This window comes from Mobula birostris, chromosome 4 (genome assembly GCF_030028105.1).
Source record: "Mobula birostris isolate sMobBir1 chromosome 4, sMobBir1.hap1, whole genome shotgun sequence".
NCBI classification, from domain to species: domain Eukaryota; kingdom Metazoa; phylum Chordata; class Chondrichthyes; order Myliobatiformes; family Myliobatidae; genus Mobula; species Mobula birostris.
This window is the reverse complement of record NC_092373.1, coordinates 65,639,996-65,660,254: the sequence shown is the minus strand read 5'-3', so window position 1 is coordinate 65,660,254 and position 20,259 is coordinate 65,639,996. Positions and strand designations below refer to the sequence as shown.

Genomic DNA, 20,259 nt, shown 5'->3' with positions numbered 1-20,259 from the left:
AACGTTCACTTGTACATCCTGTCTGTAGAAAGGACAGCCCATGCAATGTCAGCATTCAATTGTAGAGGACACAAACATATAGGCAAGGGTGTAATGCTGAAATTTTAGACGGCATTGTCCAGACCATGTTTAGAGTACTGCGAGCAATTTTGGGCCCCACACCTGAGGAAGGATGTAGTGGTATTAGAGAGAGTCCAGAAGAGGTTTACAAGACGATCCTGGGAATGAAAGGGCGAACATATAAGGAGCGTTTGATGGCTCTAGGCCCAGCTGCACTCACTCGGGTTTAGAGGGATGGAGTGGGACAGCCTCACTGAAACCTAATTAAAATTGAAAGGCCAGTGTGGACATGAAGAGGATATTTTCAATTGTGGGAGAGTCTAGGACCAGATGGAACACCCTCAGAATAGAGGGTCGTCCCTTTAGAACAGAGATGAGGAGGAATTCCTATAGCCGGAGGGTGGTGAATTTGTGGATTTTGCAGATTTCCCAGCTGGTCCAGACCACTTTGCAAGCTTTGATATTCTTTTGAACTATCCACTACTCCTCCCCCAGTCTTCATGTCATCCACAAATTTGCCGATCCAGTTTACCACGCTATCATCTGAATCATTAATTTGGATGATATACATGAATAGACCCAGCACCAATACCTGCAGCACACCACTAGTCACAGGCCTCCATTCAGAGAGACAACTTTCTACTACCACTCTCCTGCTAAGACAAAGGTGAATCTAATTGACTGTTCTATCTTGAATGCCAAGGAACTTAACATTCTGAACCAGCCTCCCATGAGGGACTTTGTTAAAGGCCGTGCTAAAGTCCATGCAGACAACATCCACCATCTTCCCTACATCAACTTTCCTGGTAGTAACACGTGAATTCAGTTCAAAACTAAAATAAAATATCACACTCCAGGAGTCAAAGCTCCAACACAAACTGTCAATAAATTGAACCAAAAACAAACAAGAAAATCATTTCAGAGGAGTCTGAGTCTGACTTCAAACCTGACGTCATCAAATTGTAGGAGCAGATGACATCTGTGTGACCCGGGAGAGTTCAGCAGAGCTGGGGAGAATCCTATGAGTACAGCAGCTATAAAAGGCCAGCAGAGGACAATCATACCATCTCCTAGACAGCAGAGACAAATACTCTTTTGTCATACTTAACGTTTCATTTCATCTTTCTCCTTCTCCCATATCCAGCTGTTTTTCTCTTACCTTATCCAACTGTATGAGCGTCCCCTGTATTTGCACATAGCTTTTTTCTCCTCCACAGCAAGGAAATGGCTGAGAAATCTATCTCTACAAAAAGTGGCTTTAAAAGGAAAATACACGAAAAAAAAATGCATGCTTGTATTTAACTTGTCACTGCCAAGTTCCATAAATGGTCTGTGCTGTGCTCCAGAAAATACAAGAAGTTAAATTTGAACAAAAAGGTAAAATGATACAACTAACAAATGCATTGAATGACACAAATTAATGTCTTTATTTGAAAATCTCATTTTAATACTGACACTGGCACTTACTTTTTAATGGGAGAAGATATGTTCCTTCCCATTGAAAGAACATGTACAGGAATTTAGCACTTTCTAATATCAAAAGAGCTTGTAAGCATCTGGTAAAAGACCCTGTTAATTGACTAGGGCTGCAATGGAATCATTAAATTTTGGAACAAAAGGTGCCCATGTCAACTCTTTCAAAGAACTGTCCGGTGAAATCCAGCCTTTCTGTATACTGCTTGCTTCTTCTATGCAAGTAGACCCGATGGATCTAATTCCCTTTCACCTCCTCCCTTCCAGTCATCCAGAGGCTCCAGACACTCATGTTGAGGCTGTGATATAGCTGTACATTTTTCAATTCACCAAACTCCACTTGCTGCTCAAAGTTCAGTATCTTCGGTGTTGGGAGACCAACACAGAGTTTTGGAATGCCTCCACTCATTCTGAAAGCCTAGCACCAATCTTCCAGAGGTGTCACTAAATATCCACCACCATCTGTTTTCTCTGCCTATGGCCTCCTATAGCGTAACCTCAATGAACAACACTTCACACTTCGATTGAACTAACTTGACTGGGCACCGATTCAAAAGAATATAGAACAGTAAAGCACAGAAATAGGCCCTATGGCCCACAATGTTGTGCCAAGCTAATGAAATTAGGAATCAAATGCCCACTGAACTAATCCCTTTTGTTGGCACAATGTTCGTATCCTTCTATTTCATGCACATTCATGTTTGCCTCCACCACCGCCCCAGGTAGTGCATTTTGGGTACCCACAATTCTCTGTGTAAAAAAAACCTGCCCCAGCCCATCTCCTCTGAACTACTTCCTCTTACTTAAATGTACCCCTTTTGGTATTAGACATTTCAACCCTGGGAAAGAGATACTGATGTCTACTCCATTGATAAATCTAGTCTAGTTCAAGCTTAATTGTTGTTCAACCATATGCATGAACATAGCCAAAGAAAACAGTGTTTCTCTGGCACGAAGGTGCAAAACACAATACCAACAGTCACGCACAACAGCACAACATAGCGCTGCACATATAACAACAGCAGAAAAGCCCAGAACTAAATAATATAGCCTAAGTCAAGAGTGTCATGGCCTGTAGAGTGATGGTACATGGGATGTTGCCCTGGAGCCACATTTTTGTAAGAACAAACCTCTATCAAATCTCCCCTCAGCCTTTGCCAGTGCACCGAAAACAACTCAATTTTGTCCAAACTCTCCTGATAGCACATGGCCTCTAATCCAGACAGCATCTTGGGAAATACCTTCTGTACCTTCTCCAAATCTTCCACAGCCTTCCCATAACTGGACAGTCAGAATGGTATGCAATGTTCCAGATGTAGCCTAATTAGAGCTGTGCAAAGTTGCAACGTAACTTCCAGACTCTTGAACTTAACTCCTCCATTAATAAAGGCAAGCATGCCATATGCCTTATTTACCACTTTATCAACCCACATCGAGCTATGGACTTGGACTCCAAGACCACTTTGCTCAGCAACGTGGTTAAGAGTCTTGCTATTTGAACTCCCAATTTGAAGCATTTCACATTTAGCCAGGTTAAACTTAATCTGCCATTTCTCCAACTACATCTGCAATTGATTGATATTCTGCTGTTTCCTTTGTCACTCTTCTATGCGATCCAGAACACCACCAATCTTCATCTCATCAGCAAAATTACTAACCATCTCCACTGTTATCCAGCTCATTTAAATGCACCACAAACAGCAACGGTCCCTGCACAGTCCCCATGGATCACTAGCACAGACCTCCAGCCAGAATCAGACCCCGTTGATCACTACCCTCTATCATCTACGGGTAAGGCAAATCTGAATCCAAACATCTCATACATTATGAATCTCACGCATCATAATCTCCTGACTGAGTCTCCCATGATGAACCTTGTTAAACACCATACTAAAATCCATGTAGACAACTTCCACAACTCTAACTTCATCAATTGTTTTTGTCGCCTCCTCAAACAAACTCAATGAAGTTAGTAAGACATGAGCACAAAGGCATACTGACTATCTCTAGTTAGACCATGGCTTTCCAAATGCTCATAAATCCTACTCCTATGAATCCTCTCCAGTAACTTTCCCACCTCTGATGTGAGACTCACTGGTCTATAGTTTCCAGGATTATCCCTGTTTCCCTTCATGAATAATGGAACAACATTAGCTATTCATGAGTCCTCCAGGACATCTCCTGTGGCTAGAGAGGACAGGAAGATATTGGTCAAGGCTCAGCAATCTCACCCCTTGCTTTTCTCAGTAATTTGGGGTATGTCACATCAGGCCCTAGGGAATAAACAATCTCAGCCAATGATGCTACAGTTCCCATTTACACCTCCTCTAGACCCATTTTTGTTTTGTTACTTATCCATTACTTCACAATTTTTTCTGTCTGTTATTCAATGTTAATTAATCACACCCATTCTAATCTTCGTAACCAACCACAGGCTTCCCCTTCTATTCTTTATCCTCCTCTACCTTAGCCCATGCCCCTGCACGTTCCCGAACAAACACACACACAGAGCTTCTGTATTTCCTGAACTCTTTTCACTTCTCATACTTTTTTTCCAGTTCTGATGAAACCCGAAATGTTAACTTTGTGAATAAAAAAGGCCCAGTAGCACAGGTAATATTTGTGAAGATAGAAACAAAATTACATTTACAAGCTAATAACCTTTCATAAGAAGGCTAGCAGGACTTCTTTTTTACACAAATACTGCCTAGCCTACTGAGTATTTCCTATATTTTCTGTTTTTTGCATTAAAACACAGGCTAAAGGAACTTTTTTTTGTGGTAATGTTTTTGGAACCAGGTTTCTGTCTCTTGTATAACAGTGTTTGTCTCCAAGGCCCACACTTCCATTGATTCAGGATTGTGTGAGACACAGGAAATTGATATGATACAATAAATGATAGAAGTCAGTTCACCTTAGATTTCAATGAAAGAAGATTTGATGCAAAAGTTTTGTTTTCCTACAAGATTGTCAGTTGGGTTTAATAAATCTTCAGTGCTTATTCAGTAGCTATTTAGTGTCCCAAACAAAATTCAGGTTCATAAAATTTAGCACTGCACAATGTGTAAACATCTATATTTAGTCCAATGGATTATGAAGTTCTGTTTTTCAAAATGTTTTTTTCCAGTTATGCGAAAGAATGACAAGTATGTGTTATTTTAAGTAGGTTGTTAGTTTCAGAATTTGGTAATATGCAAGTACTGAATGAAAGCTAATCTTTAGAAAGAATGTTCAAATCATTCCACACTGTAAATAGGCCAATAAAAATTCAAAATCGGCAGATTGTTTGCAGGATGTTAATTTGAATGGACTGCTTAATTTCATTACATTTATTTGGTATAAATCACCCACCCTTGGTAAATTCAGTGCTGCCTTCTCAAATGATTTTGCTATAAAAGCATACTATTGTATTCTTAAGAAAGAGTATTAGCAATTTTTTTCTACATAAAACAGCCTTTTCAGATGAATGCTGATTCTCTTGAATTTATTGAGTGAAACTTTAAATATTCTGAATCTGGCAAGCACCCCTTCCCTTACCTAGGGGTTATACTCATCTGTAAACGTCCCAATTAAACCACATGGCCATTCTTCAACTTCTAGTTTAATTCCCTGAAGTATTAGAAATAAAAATGTTAGTTAATTGTTATAGAACACAGGTCTTCATTCTGAAACATCATGAGGTATGGCTGCATAAAATAACAATGGCTTGGTAAACTCATTTTAATAGATTATTGTATCACTTGAAAAGTTGGAAGCTTGCTTCATCTTTAAAATTTGCCAATCATGGATAAGAAAGGTAAGATAAAGAGTTATAAAATTTTTGTTTACTTCCTGCATTTCTTTTCTTTGGACAAAATCAATTTAGATCCAACTAGACCCAATCCATACAATTGGATCTTATATTATTTCTAATTACACAATTGTCATTTGTACTTAAAGACAGAAAACATTTCACATAGCAATTTACAGTATATAGGTATAGTACTGTGTTCTCTAGTAATAGCTATGTCATTATTTTAATTGAAAAACAGTGGTCATGATTAAAATCCTGGAGGAACTCAGCAGGTCAGGCAGCATCTATGGAAACGAATAACCAGTCTACGTTTCGGGCCAAGACCCTTCTTCAGGACTGAGAAGGAAGGGGGAAGATGCCAGAATAAAAAGGTGGGGGAAGGGGAAGGAGGCTAGCTGAAAGGTGATAGGTGAAACCAGAAACGTGGGAAAGGTCAAGGGCTGGAGATGAGGGAATCTAATCGGAGAGGAGAGTGGATCCCACCACCTTTTTATTCTGGTTTCTTCCCCTTCCTCCTCAATCCTGAAGAAGGGTCTCGGCCTGAAACATGGACTGGTTATTCATTTCTATAGATGCTGCCCAACCTGCTGACTCCCTGCAGCATCTTGTGGGTGTTGCTTTAGATTGCCAGCATCTTCTGGTGTATATAATGGTTAAAGCTCTCTTTTCTTGACCAGCACAACCATATCCAAAACATCCAGGCCCATTTACAAATCAGAAAGAGCTAAACGTGCATTCCTCAAAAATGAATCCATAAGTGGATTTCCATATCATTCTCAATCAGACAATTCATTTCTATATTTTTATTCTACAAATCTAAGGGGGTGGAGCTTTTCTATCTTCCACAGGTTCAACCTTTAGGGAAGTACTCTATTCCAGTCCATGACTGAAAATCCACCATCTTACCGGGATAAACTAAAACCTATGTGTAGAGCTGCATTATAAGAGTTTTAGTTTCTGTCTTCACTCAGTTTCTGGGGTGTAGTTTTGGTTAACATCCAACAAATACATCTATCACTTTAACTCTATTGGTATAGACTATGACCGCAAACTTGAGATGTGAGTGACAGAAATTTAAGTCGCTAAGCAAAATGTTTTGCGTGAATATTGCTTGCCTCTCGTGCACTTAGAACAGATAAATAATACATTTCTGTTGATGTCACAAACAAGTATTTAATACGATGTAAAGAGTAAAGTTTGAGATCTAGGAAAGTTAATTTAGTTTTGATTTGTAAATCTCTCCATCTCAGTTGTGTGCAAGAGCTATGTTTTCGCATTGAAATTAAGTAATAGCATATTGATCTATAAATTCTTAACACAGTCCAGTATCTAAAAGGAATCATTTGCTTATTTTAAGAAATGCAAATAAAAATGTACCAATTCTGAAATCGGAAAGAAAGCACGCAGGAAACACTCAGCAGGTCAGGAGGCCTCTCAGTTCTAATGACAGGGCTTCGACCTAAAAGTGAATTCTCCACAGATGCTTCCTGAGCTGCTGAGTGTTTCGATTTCCTCTGAATGAAATATGCTGAAAATCCAGGGAGAAAAAAAGCATGAAATACTGGAAGCAATGAGCAGGTGAGGTAGATCCTGTAAAGAGAAACGAAGCTAACGTTTCAGCTCGGAAACCGCAAGGGATTTCTGCTGTTTAACTTACTGCAAATACTGCCTAACCTGCAGTGTGACTGCAGCAGTTCTTGTACATGTAAAGTTTTAGGCTGTCCGACTCTAACCTAATTCGTAAAGCGTGCAGATACGTACTGGAATCTCACAAGATGATTTCAAGACAACTGTGATTTATATTTTAAAAAACACAGGAACTAGTAGGAAATATCAGTGGAAACTTTGCAGCGTCTTTCTTTCTTTCTGTCCCGAAAATGGTGATTATTTTGTCATAACACCCTCTCCCCTCTCTTGAGCACCAGGCCGCTTTCAGTATCAGATCCAAAGAGTCTTATCTGTTTTTTTGGATAGACCATTTAACCATGGAAATGTAGTAACCAAGCGAGTTGCCTCTTAATCTTACACACACACACACACACACACACACACACACACACACATACACATACACACACACACACACACACACACACACACACACACACACACACACACACACACACACACATACACACACACACACACACACACACACACACACACACACACACACACACCATTCCCACAAGAAAGCAAGCATGCAGATAGCAACCTGGGACAGTAGCAGCCCTTCCCTTCTTTCAGCCTTAATGCCAAGATGTTCTTGACACTGTTAAAATAAGCAGACTCAGTGGTGACCGAGAACCTGTTTGAGAAGACACAGCACATTCTCACCACACAACTGCCACCATGCGATATCGAGATAGACTATCTGGGCCATTAGACAAGCCACATTTTTTCATATTCCAGATACAGAAAGACCACTATTTTGACTTTAGTTCTCATAATAGTTCATTAGATTATCACTCATGTCCTGAATTATACAGTACTTACAAAATCACTTGAAAGGCCACACAGTTCAGGCACTGAAAACATTTGGATTGTGCATTTCCCAACAGTCAGATTGATTTCCTATCGTCACAGTCCTCGGTGGAGCAGTGAGCCTCCCGTGTACGTGCGCTCAGTCGCGCATCTGCCTCCATTTTTGTTTAATATTTGCCCAGATTTCGAACACTGATGCATCAGTTCAGAGGCGGTTTCTTAATTGGCATCCTCCCGTATTAGTTTTTAAGATTCGTATTTCTTTTCTCTTTTAGTTCCATCAAAAATGCAACAAGATGTAATGTTGGTTCACTCTAGACAAATTCTAAAAATCTCATCTTGGAAATAGAAATTACAGATCCGCAATGCGATGTTATTATGCCAGGAATTCTAACAGAGCCCGTTTGCTTTGGAACTTGCCACTCTTTCGGGCTCTAAGTATCCAGATGCATCATAGTGGAACTTTAACACAGGATGGAGATTGATTCAGTAGACTTGTTGGATCCTCGAGAAGTGATTTATGACTCACAATTTCCTGTACTGGTTTCGGTACTTTTCCTTTAATTTAAATCCACCCGAATGTTATAAGACCGATGCAAACATACAGAATACTTCAAATTTCATTTTATCCTCAAGTGTTCCATGATTTTATACATTTACATTTTGCTCATGTACACTGTTAAGGCTCCTGTTGGTTAATGTCCTTACACGTTTATTGCCTGTATCGTGAGAATCGTGTTACCCGAAGATGTATATAGTTTAAATGTATGTATTAATGATACAATAAATACAAATAGTAATTGTGACTAATACACAAAAATTGACGTATTCTGCTGTGAATGCACTTGGCTGCTTCAGTGGCATATCGAGTTAATTATAACCACTTTTCAACAGCCTACATTTGACTCAAGTCCATCAAACTACAGTCCATCTACATATAAAATACTTTTCAGACTTAAAAGGCTCTTCTTTGCAACAGTAGTCCTGATTACCCAGCAGTCTGTCTAGTAAAAACGAGCCATTGTCTACGAGGTCGTCCTATTGTCAGGAAACTAATTCCATAAGGAAACCCATTAACCCGCCAAAACTCCTCGTTATCCTGTGGTTTTCAATCCAGGAAACCGAGCCCCGTAATTTAGTGACTTTAAACAACCACGTTTCTCAGCATTTTTTTTTAACTGAACATATATAATTTTCTTTCATCATCAAAATCTAATTATGCATATTTCACATTCGGTACAATTCGAACATGTACATTTCAACACAATACCACGCATGTAATATCCGTTATTAGTACAAGCATAGCCAGCCAGTAGGGTACATCTACATATCGGCACTAGTTATTTCGACAACAAGCTAAACATAAGTCATTCTAAATATTTTAGGTTTGACGTGTGATGCGTAAAGGGGAAAGGTGTTGAATGAACGTATTCCGGCCCTGGTCGTTTCCTTTCGCTTCGACATGCAGCAGTATTGGATAACAGCGTGGCAGTACTGGGCTTTGTTCTCCAATTGGTCATTTTATAACAAAACGCCTGGTGCGCTTCACCATTGCCAAATTTCGCTAAGTGTTTCTCCTGGGTGCCGAGGAGGCGGACGCCCTGTTATTTCCTGACCCGTTGGTGTCGGGCCGATATTTGAGCCAGCAGATTACCCATGTGACAACCACAGAGAACAAGGCCAGGATGCTGGCCACCGACAGACAGATGGGGCCGACGGGCGAGGGCGAACTGTTGTAGTGATTAACGAAGATCAGGCCGGTGAAGAGCAGCACCACCATAGAGAGGAAAGAGAAGACGACGCAGACACAGCCAGCGGTCAGAGCGGCCCTCTTACAATTTTGGCAGCTCTCGTAGGGCGCCGAGGGTCCCGGGGACTGGCGGCTGCTTGCTGCCGCCGAGGGGATCGCTATCTCAGGCGGTAGGACAGGGCTGGACCGCTGCTGCTGCTGCTGATGGTGATGCTGCGAGTGATGCTGTCGCTGCTGGTTGAACCGATGTAACTGGGGCGTCGGAGGCAGCGCGTCCTGAGGAAGCGGATCGGCGCCCACGTAGAGAGGGAAAGCCTCGGTGACCTTGGTATTATTGGGCAGGTTGTGGATCCTGTAGTCAGGCACGGCTGTCTTGTGCCGGCAGATAGGGCAGGCGATTCTCCATGGCCGGTCCTCCCTGACGTGAAGTGTGGTCAGGCACTCCTCGCAAAACGTGTGCAGACACTCTAGAATCTTGGGCGCTCTTCGATCCAGGTCGAAGTAATTGTAGCAGATCTTGCACTCGTATTCCTCGTACAGGGTTGTTGCATCCGCTGCCGGTAGACTTGCCTCCGCCTCTGCCATGACATCTTAAAATAAGCGTGGGGGTAACAGGGGAGAGAACAAAAAGATAACAAATCTTGCTTTTTTAAAACCATGCACCGAAACACTCACATCAGTGGGATTGGCTCCTTTTCTCTCCCTCTCCCTCTCTCTCATTTTTTGCTGTTAGTACAACACAATCCCGTTCGTACAGCCCCGCATTTTATGCTGTCCCTTTTAATAATAAAACCAACCGCTCGGCTTTGACGCGAAGACAGGGAGGTGATGATGTAATCTGGCGGCTGCAATGCGAGATTCCTGAATCGTTCAGGCTAAGACCGGTCGCAAAAGAAGAGAATGAAAAAAAAAATCCAGATAACCTTTCTTTGTTAGTTCTGCTTTCGCTCATGCTCAAGGGCATTGAACTAATACTTGACTCGCACAAGTGGAAGAGGAATAGAGACGCAAACAAGTGAAGCACTTGAAACAGAATTCGTAATTGCATATATACTGTATATATTAGAAATAGTTTGGATGGAATTTTATATCTGACCTCTGCTGGATTAAATAACAATTGGTTAAGTCAATTGGTCAACGATCTAAATTATTGCATTTTCTGATTTTGCTTCTCATCGATATAATATACAACAAAACAGTAATATGAGAATGTTGGCTGTTTTGTAAATCCAGTATCTCAGGTTACGTTATGTTATTGAACATATAAGTGGATATATACGTATATTATCACAACACAATAGATACTGATCAATTTTGTCACAGTTATCATCCTTAGTATTCGAAATTGTTACATTTGGGACACCATTTATGTTACCCTATGTAAACTAGCTGAAATCTCAACTACGAGAACAATGCTGAACACTGCTTCAGAATCAGAATGCTCACGACTGGCCCCTGGGGATCGATGTGTTCTCAGAACCAGTGACTATCAAAGGCCCGTGGGAAGTACAAGGTGAGTGATCTAAGCAGACAAACCGTGTCTTTAACAATTCTACAGCAAAATATGCTAAGTTACACCTAACCATGTCTGTCTTAGCATTTCATAAACAATAAATAACTATTATGAAGACAATTGGTAGGCAGTCTACCTATTACCCTAAACAGTCTCACATTCCATCAGTGAGATACTGGGTGTGCAATATGTGCAATTTTCAAAATACGCCACAATTATTTGCCCAGGTACCTCCCAAACCCACATCTCTAGCACCGTAAAGAATAAGGCAATAGACACTTGGAACACCATCACCCGGAGATTCCTGTCCGAGTCACACACTGTTCTGACTTGAAAGTGTATTGCTAATCTTTCATCATCCCTGGGTCTAAACCTTAGAATTCCTTATCCAACACAAGGTGTGCAATACTCCAAGAATATGGTTCACCACCACCTTTTCAAGGGCATTTGAGAATCTTGAGTAAATATTGGCCTTGTCAATATGTCAACGTCCTGTAAATGAACAGAATATAATTTTAGCTGTCACTTTAAGATCCCACAGGGAGCAATGAAAGGAATGATAGTTTGATTTTGTTTTGGGTAATGTTCATTTAGGATAAGTAATAGCAACAACAATTATGTCCATGTATGGCATTAACATGGCATAGCATTCCTAAACATTGCACAGGAGCATAATTACAAAACCTGAGACTCAACCAATTTGTATGAATGACTATAATTTGGTTTTAAGGAGTGTCTTTAAGGAAGCAGGGGATGAAAGAGGTTTGGAGTTCAGAGTTTTCGCCCTAAGGCACAGCCACCAGTGGAGGTGCAGCTGCACCTGAGACTGATCAAGGTGCCAGTGTAGAAGTAACACATACAGTATATTTTATAGCTTGTGGACATACAGAAGCTGATGGGGTGTGTAGTAGGAGGGTGGGTGTTGGAGGTGTGGAATCGATAGACAGGTAAGGAAACAAAAATAAGATATTTTTAAATAAATGTAGTTTAGGGCAGGAAGCTCAGAGTCGGTGAATGGAGGGCATGGTACAAGCGAAGATGTAGGTAGCAGAGATTTGTCTGATTATATTTCAAGAAAGGCAATGGACAGACCGAATTAAGAATAATAACCAAATCTAGGGATAACAAAGTGGGTGAAGATTTCTGCAGCAGATGAGCAGAGCTGGATGTTGTCAATGATTGAAAGGTTCAGTGTTAGCATACTGTTTGCTTAGAAGCTCATCGCAGAGGTAGCTTGGATGCCAAGTCTGCAAACAATCTGCTTCACCCTCAGGCAGTGACCAAGAGGAGATAACTAATCAATGGCTAAGGCATGGAGTTTGCATCAGAAGCAAAGGGCAATGGTTTCGAATATCCCTTGATAGTGTAAGGGTTCCCAGTCTACGTAAGAGTTCCAATCTTGAGAGCTGTCTGTAAAGCTGATTATTATATAAGTCAGAAACATCCATTTTTGAACAAATTGCTCTGCATACACTGCCAATAGTTCTTTCACTTTGTAGTATATTTACCCTCGGACTACCTGTAGTTAAACTACTGGAATATCTACAGATTGCAGTTGTTAATATGCACCACAAAATATGATTATTATTACTCACGTGAAATTGCTAAAGCATTTATGGGAGATTATGCATAAAGTCAGACTTCCATAAGTCAGGTCTTCTGTAGCCTGAGCACTGCCTGTATTTAGATGGGGGCAATATAGAGTCATAGAGTACAATACTGAAATCTTCCAGCCCAACTAGACCGTACTGACCAAGATACCCCAACCAACCTAATCCCATTTGCCTGTGTCGGCCCACAACCTTTTCAATGTTTCCAATTCATGAATATGTCCAGCCAACCTTTAAAAGTTATTATTATACCTACCTCCACACAAAATGCTGGTGGAACGCAGCAGGCCAGACAGCAACCGTAGGAGGAAGCACAGTCAACGTTTCGGGCCGAGACCCTCCATCAGGACTAACTGAAAGAAGAGATAGTAAGAGATTTGAAAGAGGGAGGGGGAGGGGGAGATCCAAAATGATAGGAGAAGACAGGAGGGGGAAGGATAGAGCTAAGAGCTGGAAAAGTTGATTGGCAAAAGGGACACAAGGCTGGAGAAGGGACAGGATCATGTGACGGGAGGCCGAGGGAGAAAGAGAGGAGGAGGGGAGCACCAGAGGAAGATGGAGAGCAGGCAAGGAGTTATTGTGAGAGGAACAGAGAGAGAGAGAGAGAGAGAGAAAGGAAAAAACAATAATAGATAAATAAATAGATAGATAGATAGATAAATAAGGGATGGGGTAAGAACAGGAATGGGAGGAGGGGCATTAACAGAAGTTAGAGAAATCAATGTTCATGCCATCAGGTTGGAGGCTACCCAGACGGAATATAAGGTGGTGTTTCTCCAACCTGAGTGTGGCTTCATCTTTACAGTAGAGGAGGCCGTGGATAGACATATCAGAATGGGAATGGAACGTGGACTTAAAATGTGTGACCACTGGGAGATCCTGCTTTCTCTGGCGGACAGAGCGTAGGTGTTCAGTGAAACGGTCTCTCAGTCTGCATCGGATCTCGCCAATATATAGAAGGCCACATCGGGAGGACCGGATGCAGTATATCACCCCAGCCGACTCACAGATGAAGTGTCACCTCACCTGGAAGGACTGTCTGGGGCCCTGAATGGTGGTAAGGGAGGAAGTGTAAGGGCATGTGTGGCACTTGTTCCGCTTACAAGGATAAGTGCTGGGAGGGAGATCGGTGGGGAGGGATGGAGGGAATGAATGGACAAGGGAGTCGCATAGGGAGAAATCCCCGCAGAAAGCAGGAAGGGGGGGTGCAGAAGATGTGCTTGGTGGTGGGATCCCGTTGGAGGTGGCGGAAGTTGCGAAGAATTATATGTTGGACCCGGAGGCTGGTGGGGTGGTAGGTGAGGACAAGGGGAACCCTATCCCTAGTGGGGTGGCGGGAGGATGGAGTGAGAGCAGATGTGTGTGAAATGGGAGAAATGCGTTTGAGAGCAGAGTTCATGGTGGAGGAAGGGAAGCCCCTTTCTTTAAAAAAGGAAGACATTTCCTTCATCCTGGAATGAAAAACCTCATCCTGAGAATAGATGCAGCGGAGATAAGTCCCTTCCGGCACTTATCCTTGTAAGCGGAACAAGTGCTACACATGCCCTTACACTTCCTCCCTCACCACCATTCAGGGCCCCAGACAGTCCTTCCAGGTGAGGCGACACTTCACCTGTGAGTCGGCTGGGGTGATATACTGTGTCCGGTGCTCCCAGTGCAGCCTTCTGTATATTGGCGAGACCCGACGCAGACCGGGAGACTGTTTCGCTGAACACCAACGCTCTGTCTGCCAGAGAAAGCAGGATCTCCCAGTGGCCACACATTTTAATTCCACGTCCCATTCCCATTCTGATATGTCAATCCACGGCTTCTTCTACTGTCAAGATGAAGCCACACTCAGGTTGGAGTGCCTTATATTCTGTCTGGGTCGCCTCCAACCCGATGGCATGAACATTGATTTCTCTAACTTCCATTAATGCCACTCCTCCTGTTCCTGTTCTTACCCCATCCCTTATTTATTTGTTTATTTATTTATTTATTTATCCTTTTTTTTAACTCTCTCGCTCTTTTTTCTCTCACTGTCCCTCTCCCAATTACTCCTTGCCTGCTCTCCATCTTCCTCTGGTGCTCCCCTCCTCCTTCCTTTCTCCCTCGGCCTCCCATCCCATGATCCTCTCCCTTCTCCAACCTTGTATCCCTTTTGCCAATCAACTTCCCAGCTCTTAGCTCTATCCCTCCCTCTCCTGTCTTCTCCTATCATTTCGGATCTCCCCCTCCACCTCCCACTTTCAAATCTCTTACTATCTCTTCTTTCAGTTCGTCCTGACGAAGGGTCTCGGCCAGAAACATCAACTGTGGTTCTTCCTACGGATGCTGCCTGGCCTGCTGTGTTAACCAGCATTTTGTGTGTGTGTGTTACTTGAATTTCCAGCATCTGCAGATTTCCTCCTGTTTGCGATTATACCTACCTCAACCACTTCCTCTGGCAGTTGATTCCACATAGATTCCAATCTTTGTGTAAAAAAAGTCGCAACTCATGTTCCTTAATTTTTTTTCTCTCTCACCTCAAACCTATGTCTTCTAGATCATGATTCCATAACTTCAGGAAAAGACTGAGTGCATTCACCTGTCTACGCACCTCATGACTTTATACAGCTATAGGTCATAAGCTCATGCATCATTAGATTCAGATTCATTTATTTATCACATGTACATCGAACATACAATGAAATGGCTGGGGTCACCCATGTTGTAAAGACACTGCTCAGAAGAAGGCAATGGCCAACCACTTCTGTAGAAAAATTTGCCAAAAACAAACATGGTCAAGACACGACTGCCAAGTCATATGACACAGCACAAAATGATGATGGTGGTGGTGACTGTGAGAGGGATTGTGTGAGATTGTGGTGTGATCATAATAGAAACTGGTGGTCTTCAAGATCAGAAGGATCCAATTATTATTTTCTTTTTAGTTAAGAATGACCAGCAGATTTGATAAGAAGGAATGGGTGTGGAGTATTGCTTGACAAAAAGTAGCACTTTCAATGGAGTTAGGAGATTTGAAAGAACTTTGGGTGACCAGAGTTTAGTATTTGGGGAGAATAAAGAGGGAGTGGGATACAGGAAGAAAGCAATTTATTGAAGACCAGAAATGCATAAAGGAAATTGAACTTGGAGGTGTGCATTAAATAGACCCAAAAATTCACACACATGCATCATCAATAATGATTACTACGGGGTGCCTCTGGACCTACTCCAATACCCCACCCCAAAAGCTATTCATGCCACTACTACTACTATGTCGACTCAGGCCTAGGGGGCCGGCGTCGGGCACGATGACAGACTCTCCACTTCTCCCTCTCCCTCATCAGTGTGTTCAGTTCATCTACATTAGCCGCGCCACTGTCTTCTAGGAGCATGTTAACCATAGTCTTGGGAGGGTGCCCAGGGTTCATCCTCCCGTGCTTGGGCTCCCATATGATGACTAGGCTGGCAGGTAGCTCGGGGTGGCATAAACAGTGCCCTGCTAATTGCAATCTTCTCGCCTTGATTTTAGTGGTGAGCATCAGTAGGTTGCTATAGAGCTCGACGTTCGTCATGTGCTGTTGCCAACTCACGTCAAGAGCCATCCGGAGCATTCTTGTATAGCAACCATCTACAGACTTTCGCATAGTCTTGGTGAGTGTCCACGTCTCGCATCCGTACGTGAGAATGGACTCTATGACTGCTATGAAAATCCTCTTTTTAAGCCCTTTGGTCAGGTTCGACTTCCAGATTTCCGTCATGTCATTCATAGCCCTCCACATCAGCGTCTTCCATATCTTTATGTCCTTCTCCGAACTCATCATTCTTGACCCAAGGTACTTGTAGTCAAAGACTTCCTTAATGGTATCAGTCTCTATGGTCTTGAGAGTATCTTCATCACAGTTAAACACCATGTACTCTGGAAGACTGGAAGACTGGAAGACTGGAAGGCATTCTATTCATGCCCGTGAAGGTTAAAACACAGCGAACTGAAGGCAAAGAGGGAATGGTGAGTTGATATGAAAGATGAAGAGAGAAGTAATTTATATCGTAAGAAAAAGGAACATAATTAGGCCATTTGGCCCATTCAGTCTGCTGCACCATTCCATCATAATTTATTTTTTAAAATCTCCATTCTACTGCCTTCATCCAATAACCCTTAATCCTCCAGTCAAGAGCCCATCATTCTCTGCCTTAAATACACCCAGTGATTTTTTTTGGCCTCCACAGCCCTCTGTTGCAACAAATTTCACAGATTCACCATCTGCTGGCTGAATACATTTCTCCTCATCTCAGTCTTAAAGGGACTTCCCTTTATTCGGAGGATGTACCCTGGGATGCTAGACCCTCCTACTAGTGAATTTATTCTCTCCATATCCAGTCTATCTGTCCTTTTAGGCTCTGATAGGTTTCAATAAAATGCCCTTAATCCTTCTGAACTCCATTGAGTATGGGCCAAGAGACATCAAACTCTCTTCATACATTAAGCATTTAATTCCTGGTATCATTCTTGTGGATGTCATCCGGACCTCTTCAGGGCTAACAAAACTTTACTCTGGCTGAATAAATGCATCCTCAGCTCAGTTTTAAAGGGGCTTGCTGGACACCAAAGATGCATAAATCAGGATCCTCTTTATTGACTACAGCTTAACATTCAACACTACCACCCCCTCAAAACTAATCAATAAACTCCACAACCTAGACCTCAATACCCCCTTGTGCAATTGCATCCTGGATTTCCTCACTTGTATACCCCAGTCAGTTTCTATTGGCACAAGCATCTCCTCCACAATCTCCATCAACACAGGAGCACTGCAGAGATGTATACTTGGCCCCCAGCACTACTAGCTTTACACCTATGACTGTGTGGCTAAGTACAGCTCCAAAACTATATACAAGTTTGCGGATGACACCACTGTTGAGGACTGTATCCAAGGGGGTGATGAATCAGCACACAGGAGGGAGATTGAAAACTTGGCTGAGTGGTGAAATAACAACAACTTCTCACTCAATGTCAATAAGACCAAGGAACTGACTGTAGATTTCAGGAGAGGGAATCCAGAGGTCCATGAACCAGTAATCATCGGAGGATCAGAGGTGGAGAGGGTCAGTAACTTTAAATTCCTGGATGTCACTGTCTCATAGGACCTGTCCTTGACCCATCAGATAAATATTATCGCGAAAAAAGCATGACAGTGCCTCTTCTCCCTCAAGAGTCTGTGGAGGTTCGGCATGTCTTTGAAAACTTTGGCAAACTTCTATAGATGTGTGGTGGCAGTGTGCTGACTGGCTGCATTACGGCCTGGTATGGGAACACCAATATGTTAGAGCACAGAATCCTGCAAAAGGTAGTGGATTCAGTCTAGTACATCATGGGTAAAACCCTCCCAGCCATTGAGCACATATACATGAAACGTTGCCATAGAAAAGCAGCATCCTTCGTCAAAGATCCTCACCACCAAGGCCATGCTCTTTTCTTGCGGCTGCCATCAGGTAGAAGATACAGGTGCTTCAGGACTCACACCATCAGTTCAAGAACAGATACTACTCCTCACCCATCAGACTCTTAAACAAAAGGGGATAAATATACTTATTTAAGGACTCTGTTATATTGTTAGTTCATGCTCGTTATTTATTGTTATTTATCTATATCTGCATTTGCATACTTTGTTTACAGTTCATAGTTCCTGAAGTTTACAGATTACAATTATTGTTCTATAGATTTGCTAAATATGCCTGCAGAAAAAGAATCTCAGGGTCGTACATGGTGACATATATGTACTCTGAAAATAAATTTCACTTTGAACTTTGAACTTCAACTTCCCCTTATTCTGAGGCTGTAGTCTGGGATCCCAGACCCTCCTACTATTGGAAATATCCTATGCATAACTACTCTATCCAGACCTTGCAGGGTCTGATAGGTTTCAGTGGGATTCCTTTCATTCTTCTGAACTCCATCAAGTACAGACCCAGACTCTTGTCATATGTTAAGCCTTTCATTCCTGGAATCAATTTTGTGAAACCTCCTCAGGACCTCATCATTTTTCCTTTGATATGGGGCCCCCAAAAGTTTTCACGATATTCCAACATCTTATAAATCCTCAGCTGTACATCTGTGCTTTTATATTATATTCTTTTCAAAATGAATGCTAACATTCTTTTATGTTTTAGTTAATCCTCTTGAAATGAAAGCTAACGTTGCATCTGCCTTTATTTTACGACGAACTCAACATGCAAGTTAATCTTGAGGAATTTAGTGCAGATATGAAGGACAGTGAAAAGCGGTGAAGATATCTCCTAGAGGAAATTTGTTGTAGTTGTTATATAATCCATACAGAGCAAGGACTTCAAGTGACAGGAAAATGTTGAACAGCATGTCATGTTCAAAGAAAGCAATATGCCAGATGAGAAAGGGAACAAATTAAGATTTGGTGCACTATCACTTTAGTACTCTGGGTGAAGCAAGGGTCATAAGGTATATGCAAGCAGGAAGCCTTCGCTCTGTCAAGACATGGTTATCTAAATAATCATACACAATAAGCACATGAATAGAAAGAGCTGAATTTACTAGTGAAAGAACATTGAAGAGTGGTGATGATAGCTGATACAGTGTAAATGATTGGGAGGGAATGGGAAGGAGATGGGACAGATTTATCCTTAATAGATGCCTTTGGCAAAAAATCCAGCAAGGAAGTAAGATAAGGTAGCTTGGGCTACTGCTCATAAAGATACAATAAATATGCCTCAATGCTTCTTTGGAGGAGATAGAGATTCAGAAAAGAAGCTGGAGGTATTTTTAATATTCATTTTTGGTGTCTGCCCATCAAGTGCAGCAGTTATTCCCCATCAAAGGTGATAGTGAGCTAACTTCTTGAATTTGCAGTCCTGACGAAAGTACTGCAACACTGAAGGGCCAGCAACCCAGTTGTACGTCAGGATGTTGTGCAGCTTGGAGGAGAACTTGAAAGGGAGCACCCTCCTTTTCACGCGCTGTCCTTGTCCTCCTTAGTGATAGAGGCCTGGGTTTGTGGTATGCTCTCAGGATAGCCTGGGCAGGGACCACTGAGCACTAGTGAGGGAAGGATTGAATATTTCAGGTGGTGTCAGCTAAGGAGTCCACTTTATCCTGAATAGTGTCAAACTTCATGATAGTTATTGGTGCAGCACTCATCTGTGCAATCGGAGAGTATTCCTCTACACTCCTGATTTGTGCCTTGCAGAGGGTGGAAAAGCACTACAGACGTTGGAGAAGAGACAATCATTACATGATATTCAGCCCTTGGCTTGTTCTTGTGGTTGATCTACTTCAGCTTGTGGTCATTGGTGACAGCCTGGGCATTGATGGTGGTTGGCTTGAAGGTGGTAATGCCATTGCACATGAAGGGTAGATGATTAGATTTTCTTTTGTTGGAGATGGTGATTGCCTGGAACTTCTTCAGTGTGAAAATTGCTTGCCATTTATCAGTACATATGTGAATGGTGTTTAGGTCCCATTGCATGCAGGCTTGGACTACTTCATTTGCTGAAGGCTTGCAAATAGAAATAAATGTTGTGTAGGCATCAGCAAATTTACCTACTTCTGGCCTTACTGTAGAAGGAAAGATAAAACAGC

At 42.1% G+C, this 20,259-nt stretch overlaps 1 protein-coding gene across 3 annotated transcripts in view; it reads right to left on the bottom strand.

Moving 5' to 3' along the window:
* LOC140196380 (RING finger protein 228) overlaps positions 1–10,401 on the bottom strand; it is a 30,994-nt gene extending 20,593 nt beyond the window's left edge. Inside the window, exons 1-2 of one of the 3 annotated variants that reach the window (XR_011885692.1) lie at positions 7,823–10,400; positions 5,089–5,142 (exon numbers count right to left, since the gene is read on the bottom strand). Coding sequence is in view for 1 of the 3 variants with exons in the window: in XM_072255492.1 (XP_072111593.1) it covers positions 9,375–10,145 (771 nt within the window). In the remaining 2 variants the exon portion in view is untranslated. Of the gene's footprint in view, positions 1–5,088; positions 5,143–7,487 lie in introns of those variants that run through there. The other 2 variants (XM_072255492.1, XR_011885691.1) reach the window with 2 other exon arrangements.
* Between the last annotated feature and the right edge of the window lie 9,858 nt (positions 10,402–20,259).